The 14,646-nt window shown below is 41.3% G+C and overlaps 1 protein-coding gene across 5 annotated transcripts in view; it reads right to left on the reverse strand.

Moving 5' to 3' along the window:
• Nucleotides 1-14,646, reverse strand: part of BRSK2 (BR serine/threonine kinase 2) — a 311,178-nt gene that overhangs the window by 70,450 nt on the left and 226,082 nt on the right. For all 5 annotated transcript variants that reach the window (XM_085302177.1, XM_085302182.1, XM_085302181.1 and 2 more), the window contains exons 5-7: nt 11,861-11,977; nt 2,657-2,690; nt 1,705-1,773 (exon numbers count right to left, since the gene is read on the reverse strand). In XM_085302177.1, the coding sequence (XP_085158303.1) occupies nt 1,705-1,773; nt 2,657-2,690; nt 11,861-11,977 (220 nt within the window). The remainder of the gene's footprint in view (nt 1-1,704; nt 1,774-2,656; nt 2,691-11,860; nt 11,978-14,646) is intronic.

The raw sequence follows: 14,646 nt of genomic DNA on the forward strand, positions 1-14,646 counted from the left end.
AAAGGAAAATCAATTCTGATAGTTCAGTAGTTTGGCTAACGTAATTTAATCCATGATGAAGTCAGCAGGGCTGCTTTGCAGCATTTCCTGAAGGTACAGGAAGGTACAACTGCAGTTCTTTTATTACTACTGCTATTATAGCTTGAGACTTTTTGTAGGGTTTGTCCTGACATAATTAACTAGAGAGCTCTGCTCTGTCAGTAGTAGACTTATTTCAACTGTTTCGTAGGCTCATGTATATATGTAGGCACAGATGAAGACGTTTCCCAGGAACAGAGGGACACCAAACCCTGACAGTTTGGAAAGAAAAAGCTCCCTCCTACAAATCCTAACCATCTCAACACCTTCTCTCTTCATTTCCTAAAACTGAAGAAGCTGTATGAAGCGCTCATTATGTAGTTCTGTTCCATCATCCATGAAAATACTTGCTCAGGAGCAAGAGATGATCAGGTGATAATTTGTGAGATGATTAAAATTCCTCTCTCGCAAAATCAAGATAAAAATTCTAAAACTTGAAAAATGTTAGTGAACTGAAATGACTAAAAAGAAAAAAAAGTGAAAATTGGTTAAGGTGATATAAAGAATCATATTGAGATTATTTCTAGATATTTTTATTTTGATCATTTTTCAAATTATCAGCATAGATCTTGAAACAAAAATCCTCAATAATTTTCAAGCATTTTAAGCAAAAATAATGGGCAGAATCTAACCCCCAGAAAAGGTTTTACTTTCAGTGAATAAATATTCTTCTCAAAATCAAGAGTTTAAGTGAAAAATTAGTAACTAGTAATTAGGTTTACTAATAAACGTACAATGAGATCTAAATTTGACTTCAAGCTTGTTATGTTATAACTGTAGATTATCATCTGAGCTATTTCAGGTATAAGAACTAAATAGGCGTATTAAATCTATCCTCACATACACTATTAAATCTGCATATGGTAATATAATCCTTGCTTACGTGAACATAATCTATATTTTCCTCATTTGCTTTCAGGTATACATCCAATTCTTGTATGTTTGGTAGTTTTACATTATCACTGCAAATCAGAATAAATTCTACAAGGAACTGAAACTTTGACTGAATCAAGGGTAAGTTCTGAGATACTACATTTTAAATACTAAGGAAAGTATTGCTAAGCCAGATGGAAATTAATTTAAACTTTGTAGTTTGGGCTCAATTTTATATTCTCAAGTGTACTAAATTAAAATGTAGCTCAATACTTGCATGAAACAAATTGTTGCACTTGATTCTTCTCTTGATAAAACATCCCAGTCAGCGTATGCAAATACCAACTGAAACGTACAGTTACATACCGTGAAAGACTAATATTCCCTGTATCATGTACTTGTAACCCTGCACATCCTTCTGGGCCAAAAAACTTCAATATGCTTTGACTGGGGTTCTTCCAAGTGCTGCAATAGCACAACACAGCAAAGAACATTTAGGGAGGCAAGTCTGAGACTTGTCTATGCTCTGCTGCATAGGGCAGAAGCATTTCAAAGAAGCAGTGAAATATTTTTCAAGCTTTTCCTTTGAGACTGATGTAGAAATAGGAGGAAAGGATGCAACTGAGAGATACAAAAATAGGGGAACTAAAAAAGCACAACTATATATGATGTCAATAGAATCACTGTTAAATACAGCATCACTTTTGAATTTTTCTTTTCTTTTTAAAGGATAGAGCAAGGAAGATGACTCACCACTAGCAACGCAAATAAAATGACTCCGCAGCTCCAGACGTCTGCTTTCCTTCCATCATATTTTTCTCCCTGCGCAATAATGACACGGAAGTTCAAAAGAGTGCTCACTAGTAAATGAATTCATTATCCTTGAAGAACCAGAGAGAGGAGAATGGGAAACCTTGTATTTCAACTCATCCACCTGCTTCCCAAGGAGACTGTCCCAACCAGGAGGCCATGACACAGCTCATTAATTGAATTTTTATGAACAATCTTATCTGAGTTCTGCAAGAACAGGGTCAAAAGTGGGCAGCAGGACAGGAATGGTCTATGATGTGAAAATGATTAGGACTGGTGCTTAAACAGAGTGTGAGGTGCATCAAGAAGCTGTTTTTCTCCTCATTGGTTCTTCAAGGAGCTTGTCAACAGTCAAGTTATCTGTGAACTCACAGTATTGTTTTGTCTCATTCTTCTGTATTCTTCCAGTTTGGTTTTCTATTAATGCTATGATTCAAAAGGGGGGAACCTTGGCCCCTGGAACCCCAGACACTCAGTTTAAGAGGGCAAAGGGGGAGCAGAGGGAAAGGATAGTTCATATTGCTTAACAGAAACCCGTAACATCACTGACAGCCAACCCTAATTCTTTGGCAGAAATGACAGCTACAACAGGGAAGGGAGAGCGTAGGGGACTGCAGTCCTTGGGTGGGAAGATCAAGTTAAACCAGGCTACTGTAGTTCTGGCTGACCACGTGACACATAGGACACTCTGGGAATAACATAGGAACAGKTTCCCTCATACTGTTGATGTGGCTTGATTTAGGGCCCAAGGAAAACTACAGTTACACTCATTTTGTCCTTTCTAATGCTGTTTGCCTTGGACAGGTTTCACGTAGATAGGATCTAGCTGCATACATGCAGTAAGTGACATATTTTGAATACATACACATTAATAYTCAGATTTTAACCAACTTACCCGGATTACTTCAGGGCAGGCATAATGTGGTGATCTGAAAACAAAACACATCAAATGAGTATGTTAGAGTCCGGTATTTATGAATTATGTGCATTTCCATTTTGCCCAGCAGAATGAYGATTGGCTTACTTCTACAGAATGTAAGTGGGCAAAAATAGCACCTTTTTTCCTCAGTTTAATGAAACTCCACTTCTAAGATAAACCCAGAAAGTGGCCAGCTTCAAGAACCAGTATAATTCAAAATTCTATGGCACTACCATGCGTTTTTAAAAGCTATAAAGGGAGAGAGGATGATTACATAGAATTCCAGACTTACTGACTCTAATTCCATACGAAAAGAAAGGCACACACTGGATAGCCTTTTAGAAAAACAACAGAACAATGTTTTCAGACCAAGCACATGTATCTAAACCACGTCTTGCATCTCGCCTGCTAAGACTGCTTCCAGTTACTCCAGTGGTCATAAAAGCTGTCAATACATGACTTCCACCTGCCTTTTCCTTTAACGAAAACAAAACAAGAAGGATGGACAGCAGTACTAATACTTACTGAGTTAATATATTCTTTTCGCATCCTTCCACCCATATATCTCTGGCTTGATTCCTGGTTGAGAACAGTTAATTACTTCAACTTGCCAGGTAATCATTTTAATCCCTAAAGAKTATAGCCATGGCTATTTATTTTGTAGCCTTCATTAAAGACAGTTTGACAAAGTAAAAGGGATGCTAACTGTCTGGGGCCTGCATGCAAATCTCACTGTTGTTTAGACTGACACCTCCCAGCAGCCACTGAGCCTGTACTCACTTGAGCATTTGCTACCTAAATGTAGCTGGACAATAACCGTTTTGCAATGCAAGGAGTAAAACAGGAGCATAGGGAGGTTATCTTTATGCCAATATTAATGCTACATTAATGCCCAGTGAGATTTCCATGAGCACTACACTTATGGCAAAATAGTATCCCATGTGCATGGACTGTCCTGCTTTGGTATCATGGCCACGTCCAGACTATCTTAATAAACTCAAGATACACTTGGGTCTCCAGCTACTTYGAAAGCAAAGCTTAAGCAAGAAGAGATAAATGTAATTGATTCCACAACTGAGACCTTACAAATTATAGGAAAGGTGGAACTTTGAAAGTTTAGTACAATATTTAATAAAATCTTCTCTTTAGGAGGTTATTACATGTATTCTAACCAGGTCTATTTGTTCAGCAGTGATCCCAAATGTATTAACTTAGACCAGATTTTATAAAACTAGATTAGAGAGTCAAAACAGACATGTAGCACATTACTGACTACTGCTTGAGAGAAAGTGGGGTCACTGAGTGAGCTACTGTATTGCTTACTAGGTTTCATACAAGGTATCACTGAAATTCCGTTAAAAGCCAGGGGAATGGCCATACAAATGCTGTCATAAAACCTCTGAACTCTCATACAATCATATAACTTTGACGTCCCCTTTATCTTAAAAATGCAAAAACAAACGAACAAAAAAGGCAAAGAAATTCTAGCCATCTATGGAAGAAACTGGCCACGCTGGCTAAAAGCTAAGCCAGCTAAGCAAATACTGAAGTAAATTGTCTGGTGGGACATGTTTTTGGGTAGGCCACATGGATGAAGCTTGGAGAGAACAGGTTGGATTAATTCGGTCATTCAACAGCCGCACTGCAACTGCCCAGAGAGCACAGGTTTCTGGCACAGCCATTCTGAATTCTTGCCAACACACAGCAGCTAGATATCTGCAGCATTATCTTGGCTAACAGCTCTAAACGGGATCCTCCAGCCAGCCAGAATCCATAGAAAACTCATTTCCATGCTGCCAATCACAGAGCAACTTCAACTGCTTTAAAGAGAAAACCCAAATTTAATCAAAAATCTGTTTATCTTTCTACAGAGTCATGAATATTTCTTTGGTTCTTATCACCAATTATTCAATATACGTGTGTCAAAGAGACATTCTGTGCCTCTTCCCCTAGGCCATCGCCTCATCTTTCAGCTACATCTCTGTGCAGCAAAAGCCACAAGCTGCCCTTGATAACAAATAAATGTATCGCTCAGCAAGATCAAGAAGCAGTTGATGCCTGCAGGTGCTGCTGCAAAAAAGTGCCAGTGTTGGCAGTGTTTACTTGAAGGGCGATGCTAATTTTCCCAAGCTAGTCTTCCTGGAGCAGGAAGGGCTCTCTGAATGGTCACGCAACAATCTTGGACTCTTGGACACGGTCACCTAAGGACTTAYGGGATCCTTATCAAAGCACCTATGTGGGATCTCAACCACAGCAAATAAGCCAAAGTTACAGTGGTAAAATCTAGGACGATCCTTGACAGATAAGTCATTCATCCAGAGAGAAAGGCATGTATCTCTGATATAGCTACAAATTTCAGCAGTACAAATTTGAAAAACTAGAAAAGTAGCTACTGTGCACATCAAAATCCTATGCAACTACAGCAGGTCTGAGGCAATCACTGCCACACCTGCAGTGCAGATGTGATGTGTCTGTCACTAGTGCAAGTAATTTGGATCTACCACACTCACTGTGTAGATAACAGAGACCTGCACTGTGCACACAAAAATCAGCCGTCCACGTAGGATTTATCTGCAAATACTCAGAAGCTGCTTCTCCAGGGAAGCAGCTGGTTGATCAGGAAGCACAGGGACAGCTGAGTTCTGTATGATCGGTCTACATCATGTGGCAAGTCAGGTGGTTAAACCGGATTTCTAACAGAACTCGCACTACCTGACAGATTCCCAAGGTCCCATTAACAGTGGATGCCCACCTCAGGCTCCTTTGGTCCCACCCCTTCAGACAGTGCTATTTAGGGAAGAAGGAACTGCTCTCTGCTGTTCTTTAGGCCTCGCAGCTGGAGGCAGTGCTTCTGTAGAGAAGGAGGAAGGAGAGGTCTCATCTCTTCTTTCATCTCTTCTTCATTTTTCTTGTGCATGAAGGTATCTTAATAAAGGAGGCAGTACAGGTGCACTAAAGTCCTCCTGCGTCTAGCTGATGTTTTTGCTGTTGCTTGGATGCTAGAGTCTCTTTTTCACCCTCTGATAATCCCTGTCTGCAAGCTGGTTTTCACAGACTGAAGCTAGGCACCAGCGCAAAAGGCTCCCTCTGCTTTTCCCCTCATGCTGGGTAGCAAAGGGCTGAGATGAAGGGGAAAGCCAGACGAGTAGTGAAATAGATGAAGGGAGCTCTTCAGGAGAAGGACACACATAGGAGCACACTGAGCGGAGGAAGKGACAGGCAGAGATCACACAGGGAAGGAACACAGGGAGAGATGGAAGAAACAGGTTCCAGCAGCAGCTGGTAGTTCAGGCTGAGCTAAGGCACCAGCTGTAGGTAAGGCTGTAGTGAAGGTAGTGGCTGTAGTTAAGGCCGAGTGCTATTTTGCAACTTAAACTTCAATCAAGTCATTTAGCTTTACATGAGAAAACTCAGTGCCTAGCCCTCAGCCATTTTACAGCTGTTTATTCCTCAAGTACAAACAAGTTTCTGAGAATCTGCAAATCAGTTCATTGATTAGTTTATGAGTTCAAACCATTTAAGACTTGGATTCTTCAAGAAATTTTAATTTAAAAAATGAAACAAACTCCTATGTTAAAAGAACACAAAGACTGCAATGTTAAGTATTCAAAAGTTAGGAAATGCTAAAAATGAAGCTTGAACAGGTTATACTATACTCCGAGGGTAAGCCAGGGTGGGTAGTGGATGTGTTGCTGTCCACAGTGCCTTTCTTTTATTTATGGCAGAAGCTGGAAAGTCTGTAGTAAAATGAGGGGAAGTTTAGTGTCATGAAGGACAATCTTGTGATAAAGGCTGCTGAATGACACACTGGAAAATCAAACTCTATCTCTGCCTCTGCTACAGAATCCCTCTGTAAATAGGAACAGGTACCTTAAACTGAGCCATTCACAGATAATCAGGACTTGCAGGTTCCCCTCTTTTCAAAATCACAACGTGACACATCTGAGGTTTGATTTACAGTATTTACAAGCACTTAGAGCAGCAGCTGCAGTCAGTAGGCACTGTGCTTTCAAAATAAAGGACTGCTATCAAACACTGAATATTCTGAGGTATCAGGCCACAGAGTATCAAACTGGGCACTCAAACCTGCCCGAGAAAATTGACTTTCATTTCTGAGAATCAGATGTCCTCATATAAATGGAGATAACAAGGCTAATATCACACAGTTGATATGAAAACAATATAGTTAATATTTGTAAATCTAAGATGCTATAATGAAAATCCTACCTAGAATTCACAGCAAGGTTTCAATGTGGTGAGCAGAAATTATGAATGCGTCTACGCAATGAATGATGAGGATAAATCAAATGTTAGATAGCTACTCAAAAAACCACCATCCAAACACCACATGAGGCAAAGACTTGGGGAAAAAAAACTGTGCAAGCTTGTAATTAATTGTATTCTAATGTGCATGAGTAGTTTGGGGTCAAGTTAATATTCACAATCTTAAAAGTAGCACATCTTAAATTTCCAGTGTTTGACTTTGCAAACTTAAAGCTCTTTTAACAGTCTTTGGGATTTATTATAGGTGATGCTGGTGTTAATATTTATTAATAAGGTTTCCCTTTGTAATCCACATTTTAAGTTGCTTATGACTTACCACCTGTTTTTCCTTGTTTTTCCTCAGATGGCTTCATGCTTGTATGTGAATGAGCACTGCACATGAGTATATGAACCTTTTGACCAAAACATTTCCTCTATTTAAGTCTAATGTACTTTAAATATGTTTTTCCCATAAAAAAGGAAAATTTCTAGCAATCTCAAAGGTGAAGAGAAGACTTAAATATTTGTCTGCATTCTCTGCAAAAAATTTGCTCAAGCATAGCAACTGAAAGACTGCAGTTTCTATCTATTAGTATAAATTCTCTAGAGCATTGTGATACAAATTCTACTTGCACTGGTCATACTTCACTAAGCAATTTTTTTTTTAACCTGAAACTGATATGATGAGCTGCTCTGGCTGGGGTTATCACAAGGTACCAAACATCAAAACAAAGAACCCCTAACTGAGTGCAAAAATAAGAGAAATTAGAACTGAGAGCAATGGCCTGGGACAAACAAGTAGGTCGGAAACTAGAGCTGAAATCTAGTGAAAAAGAGAAAAGGATTTGGGATTTAGGTCCAAATATGGAGCAAAAAATGACTGGGAGGTCAGCAAGATCAGAGTGAAAATCAGGAAAAGAGACAGAAGTAGTGTGTTGGGAATGGAAGCTTTTGGGTTAAGAAATACTAATTCTGTAATTTCTTAATTTGCAAACCTAATGATATTGGAATATAGGATACCTACATATGTTCTAAATACATGCACATGTTTGTGTACACACAGTGTATAAAGAGGAAGGAAATATGTGCAGCATCATGTGCTGCACATCTGACTCATTCGAATTGGAAATGGTTCTAGGAAACTGGGGTGTAGGACAACTGGATATCACTCTGCAGATATATCTCCTCCTCACAGGCAGGGCGATACACCAAATACAGATGTAAGGGCATCAGGAGCAATGCCCAGAGCTTAAAAGGAACTAATAATCAGTCCTAACGAGAACATGCACTTTTTCGATAGATCCGGGCAGTCTATGGGCCTGCAAAGTGTTGCTAGGAATTGCCTCGTGAGTGAGCTGTGGGCAGAGGAATCGACTGTGCAGGGGTTTGAAGTTGCTGCTTTCTCTTCCCCCATTACGCCACTAGCAGGTGCAAAGCTTTCTTCTCAATAAAACTAGAGGCCATAATCACCTCTGTTCTTCCCAAGTGCAGCAGCAGCTTTCTGGATGAGGCCAAGGATTCCCTATGGAGACACTGATATGGAGAAATTGCTGCACGCAGGCAGGAAATTGTGAGCCTGCCAGCAGTGGCGTGGGTCTCTGTACTGACTGCCTCTTCAGAGATCAGGTCTGGTGTGGGGGCAAGCTACGTCTACATGTCAGCTTTGCTGCTCTTGTCAGCTCTTGTTTGTTTGGGATAGAGAGATTCGGGGGCAGGCAGCACAGGGACCACCACCACTGACTAGTTCCCAATCACCAGGCAGCCTACAATAATCTCCTTCCACGAGAGACTAAAGTGTTTCAAGGTCGAGGTTAGTGAAATGGAGAGAACCGATAAGACGGTGAAAATTTATTTTGCCACATTTCCAGGACACAATAAGGAACGGCGGGGAATTAAGAAAGATTGTTACAAACTCCCAGTAATTGTAGCTCAACACTATCCCCTTTCAACTCTTCCTTTTAGCCACGAGATCTCTTAGTTCAGGATAGAGGAACAAGGTCCAGGGAATCCTCCAACCCTTCCTACTTTCCAAGACTCCCATAGGACTGACTGCAAGTTATGTTCAGAGTGCAATAGGCAGTGCAATGATTTGTTAAGATGGAAAAATGAAACATGGAAAGATAACATGTCTTTTCCAAGGCCACCCTAAATGCTTTCAGCAGAGACAGAAACCAAGCTCCGTTCTCCTGGGTCCCAGCTGAGAGGTTTAACCCTAAGACACTCATTCCTCTTGCCTAGTGACAAGCCARGATGGTTTGGACAAATTCTATCGCTCTGAAACACTGCAGAAAGCAGTGTTGGCCAGCACCGCAACTATTCCTGCAGACCCTAAGCACAGCTTCTCCTGCTCTAAAGGGCCTAGAAACCCACATTTAAAACTATTGCTTATTCCTCTGTGCTGTGCATAATGAGGATTTGTGTACTACAGGTTTCCAGTAATGGGGATTTATCACAACCAAGGCCTGACTTGCAGGATGTCAATGGAATAACAAGTTCATCCCTACCTCTTCTCTGTGTTCTCCAACATACACAGCTAAACTGAACTTTTATCATCTCCTCCTGGCAGCCATCAGTGCTACAGAAAACTGTGCTGATCTAATGAGTAGCCCTCATCAAACATTAACTCTGAGGTATGCAATACTGCCTATCTCAGGCTACATAAGCATCTTCTTGAGGTCACTCAAGGCTCTGTAGTGACCTAAGGTCTATCCAAACTTTGGACTACAGCGAGTAGCTCTTTTTGGCTGGAAAATTATTTTTGACTGCACTCTAACCACTTTGCTGTTCTGACAGAAAGTTAGCTGCATCCATTGCTAAATCGCATTCAATCCTCCCACTCTGACTGACAGAAATACCTGGAGACTCTTCACATGACTGTCAATAGAAATATTACAGTTTCATATCATTATCAGTGTTCACAGCACAGATAAAACCATTCTGGAAATTAACTTCTGGGTGCACAGAGGAACACCTCATTAAAGCTCAGTATCTCAGCCATGATTTAATCCGTTTTGTTCCTTTTCATGCTGGCTGAAAGCCCTGACTACAAGGGTAGGTGAAACTGTTGCCTTGAAAAGCTCTGAGGTTGGTTACCATGTGCTCCAGGGGAAGGGGAGTCAGCATTTGATTGCYTTCCTTTGTGAAGTGTGTCATATTGTTACACATTCCTTCCTGCCTGCCTCCCTTCACCCCCCAAACTAGATACATCACAAGGCACCAGTATCAGCCACGCTGGGCTCCATGCCAGGAGAACTAATGAAGTGGTGTAATAGCTCACATGGAAGCCTAGTGATTGGCACCATACTTAAAATGCATCTGCAAGGCAGGAGATCATAGTGCTGCTGCTGTGTTCTGTTTATTACAGGCACATCTCTTCTGTGCCATTGATTTCTTTATTAGCGCGTACTGATGCTGCAATGTGGGCCTGACTCTGCTTGAACCATGGAGATTTGAATTCCAGCACTGCTAAAGGACAAGTAGGCTCCCTTTGAGACTCTAGACCTAGACAACAGAGCCCTCTGCTAACGAGAACTGTAACCCCACTGAGAGGTACCCTAAGAGCTTGAAGGATCCTGCAGGGCAATAGGAGATTGGGTTCTTTCTTATTTTTATTGGTTTTTATCAGGAAAGGAAAGCAGATTTTCTTTAACGTGTATAGAGACTTTGTAATAACTGCACTGAGGACTTCATTTCCCAGTGGAGAGAGGCTTGAAAGAAGCTGTGACAATGTGCAGACTCATAGCTCCTTGCTTCTCATCTGTGCTCTTAAGAGTTCAAATCTTGACTTGGCACAGAGACAGAAAGAACTGGTGGGCCTCAGTGTATTCATCAACTAGCATCTGATCACATCATGAACTTCAAACAATGTTTCAATCCCTTATTCAAGGCTTGGAAAATGGAAGTGGTACAGCTCAGGACTGAGAGGCAGTGGCTGGGCTGCACAGGAACTAGGATGGCTCCATGTCTGCCCTGAGCTGCCTTGGCACCAAGTATAGACTGGAAAAACATGGACTACAACAGGCTGAGGCTGGCATCATCTGATTCCCACTACCCAGGGCCTGGAAGCGTAGGTCTGTAGGGGAAGAGGTGCAAGCCTGCCGGCACCGGCTGTAACTCCAATCACGGAACTCACAACCATCCAGGCATAGCTACAAGCTGGGTAGCAGCCAGCAGCAGCCGCCCCTGCAAGCCACTCTGGCCACAGCAGCCCTCCACCCGGCTTCACAGGGCGCCATGGCATAGCAGTGCTGCCAGCATGCACTGCCAGCTGTGCCCCAGCCGTGGCATCGCCAGCTACCCCGGAAAGTCCTCAGAAGCTCTTGCTAGCAACTGAACCTAGAAATGTTTCTAGACCACCCCTGCAATATTTCTCCAGTCTCTTAGGTATCTGTGTCATGTCTTGCTTCTAACTGCCAAGGACCCCACTGCCTCCCTGCTAATCCTGCATGTGAGCCAGCTGCCAAGCAGCATGGAGCAGTAACAGAGATGCAAGCAGGCAGCCTCAACACAACATGCAAACTCCAGTCGCAATTCCTTACATTCCTTTTTCCCTCCTCAGTCATTAACACTTTTAAGGCCTCTTTTAAAATACCATCACTACTGCTTTCAGTTTCTAAATAATATACAGTCAGTGCAAGTGAACACAAGCCAACATTTGCAGATAAATTCAAACTTGAATGCTTTCAYTTTTATATCCACATGTGACAATGTCAGAGGCCTGTTCTTCAGTGTTAAGCACTTAAAAAAAAACCCTTTTAGCTATCTTATACACTATATGCATAATATAACAATATATTATTTTACTGGGAAATAATGGTGCACGGTGTAAGTCTACAGGCCTCCATCAAAACTCCTACTGTAGACAACCTTTATGTCTGGAATCCATCACTGATTTTGCAATAATTCTGAGACACTCACCCGCAACTGGTTTCTAACAAGCTGTCCCCAACCTGCAGTGACGCCATCCCAAAATCTGCTATCCGGATGTTGTTCTTTTCATCCAACAGTAGGTTTTCTGGTTTTAAATCCCTGTGGCTGTAAAGGAAGGATCAAAATGTGAGTTAAATTATCCAGGACATCCTTCCCACTCCACAACTTGTTCTTTATCCAGCATAGTTTCCAACCTTTTATATTTTAATTGCCTTCATTTTTCTTCCTGTCCCAGACAGGAGAMTATACATATCCAAGATCCAATCTTTGCAATACTTCAGATCATTTGCCAAATGTCCATTCCTGTTGTATTTGAGGCTTAAGCCTGTGGCACCCTAGTAAGGAACGAGCAGCTTCACCTCTATGATACCAACCCAAGCTGAAGGACAGATYGCAGGAAGTAGCTAGGAGAAGAATTTCATCTTGGATTTAAAGCTGATATGCTCTATCATATACCAGTTCATTAAAGCAGGAGAGAACATCATCAATACATTCTGTCAACAACAGGAAACAAAATGACTGCTATCCAGAGGCAAAAAACTTAGTGTAAGCATTACCCCGTAAAACTCCTATTAGGTGTTGCTTAAATAGACATACGGCTTTGAAATCATTTCAGGCAATTACCTCTGATGGAGAAATCACTCAAACCCAACACTGCCTATAACTGAGGGTGTCAACAGCGTCCTTTCCTTCCTTTCAGTCAAAGCGTGACTCTCTTCCTATTTGCCAACATGGAAACAGCCAGACAGTTGCAACCTTTAGGATGGCAACTCCTGCTTTACATCAGAAGTAGCATACATTGTCTAATTTATTAATCTTCATTATGCACTGCCAAGACCACCGTGCATCTCCCTCTCCTTCTCTGAATTCAGGTGAACAGTTTTATACAACTGTTACTTTTTGAAGGTTTTTTTTTCCAGAGACAAAAGCCTTGCTCAAAATTTGTGATGATTTTGCCTTTTTTGCTATTTATTTGCAACTCTTCAAGAGTCACAAAGATGAGGAAGCACTTTAAAACCAGGCAGACTGAAAAAGAAACTTGTCTATTTTTTCTGCTTATGAGTAAGCAAAATGTGTCTGATGTTTTGTTGATGAAAGGTCCAAATCTGAGAACTCAATTTTTTTCTAGATCCAGCCACTAGTTCAGGTACCCAGCCAGAACAGAAATCTGTGGGAAAATGCCAACTGATGACATGTGTGAGCGTTAGACAAACAACAGCCATTTGCAACAGTGGTTCACTCAAAACAGTTACCCTGACTATAAACTGAATTCATTACAAGACCCAGTATTAGGATAATCTAGTGCAATGACTAGAATTCAACCTTCTGCCATCTCTTCTTGACTTTACAAGTTGTAAATCTAGTATTCCTCATGTACACAAGTGTAACTCTACCTTTATATCCCTGTAAGGGTGGTCATTCTCTATCCTCCCACAGAAATGTAAGAATCATGACAATGTCTTGGAAATTATTCCCTCAGATATAAACAGAAGTCTGGAACGATCAATTTGAGACAACTTCTAAATAACGTAGGCCAACTTTAGGCCAAACCAAAGTATGCTGTAGCAGGACACTCGGGGAATGTAACAGATATCTTTAACGGAGACTTCCAGCAAAATAGCACATGTTCAAAACAGATATAGGTCATTTACCTTATCACACTGAATCCTACGATTCCTTCCCCCTCTCTTTTTTAAAGGGTATATTATGATCTCCATTTTTGTATAAACATGATGAATCCTGCATGTTAAAGCTGCCATGTGTCTTGTTAACAAAGGACAAACAGTAATACTTGAGCAGAATGATTCAGAACTGTGAATATTTTTATCTGAGAAAGCAAAAGGTGCTTTATAAAATCTGTCTTTCTCATAGCAATCAAAGTTTTGGTATAACAGAAGACAGAAGACTTATCTGCCATGGAATAAATACCAAGATACTCATACCTATTTGACAAAAAGTTGGAGATAAGTGACAAGCAAATATTCCAAAGACAGTGAATGAACAGTTAATGGTCAGGACAAAAGAACTCCTGAATGCCATTATCAAGGACAGCAGCCTCTGACAAATGCTAAATTGTCAACATCTGCCAAATCTGAACAAGTCCCAGCCCCAGCAGCGAAATGGAGTGAAGAGCCCACAGTCCTGAGGCAAGCCAGGGAGGCTGGACACTAATGAGACAGTAGTGCAAAATGTAATCTTTCCTCCAGCTGCCATCCTGGACAGTTCCACTCTTACAACTAGTTTTGTTAACTAGGTGCTGGGAAGACTTAATCAACTGGGAGGATGCATTCTAGTGACCAGGACATGGTAGCAAGTTCCCGGTAAAGCAAGAGGTGCTTGTTTGATGCTAGGTAATAAGAAATGTCCCCAAAGCTCAGGCTGAGTGTGTATCCTTCTGCTGCAGATAGTTTTTCAATGGCTGTAGTTGCTTTCCAGTCTCAGTGACTACTCTCAACCAATTGCTCATCAGATATTTGGTGCAGAAGCTGAGGGTACTGCTGACTGTGCCTGTTACTTTGTTCATGAAGAGCAGCACTGGCTGAAATCATACATGTTTGTTCCATAGCAGGCATGTTGCTGACTCAGAAAGACTGAAATTCTTTGCTGATTCCAAAATTGCTTATCTTTTTCTGGGGAGAGGGAAGAGATCTTCTCAGCGGTGGTGGCTCCTCTCTTCACCCATTCAGCCTGTAGCTTGGTAGYTGGCAAAGTCAGGAAGGAAGCCAACTAATGCCAGGGTACAGACAGTTTCTTTAGGAACTCTGCCAACATTA

Source organism: Rhea americana, unplaced genomic scaffold (genome assembly GCF_003343005.1).
Source record: "Rhea americana isolate MKP2758 unplaced genomic scaffold, rheAme1 scaffold_187, whole genome shotgun sequence".
NCBI lineage: Eukaryota > Metazoa > Chordata > Aves > Rheiformes > Rheidae > Rhea > Rhea americana.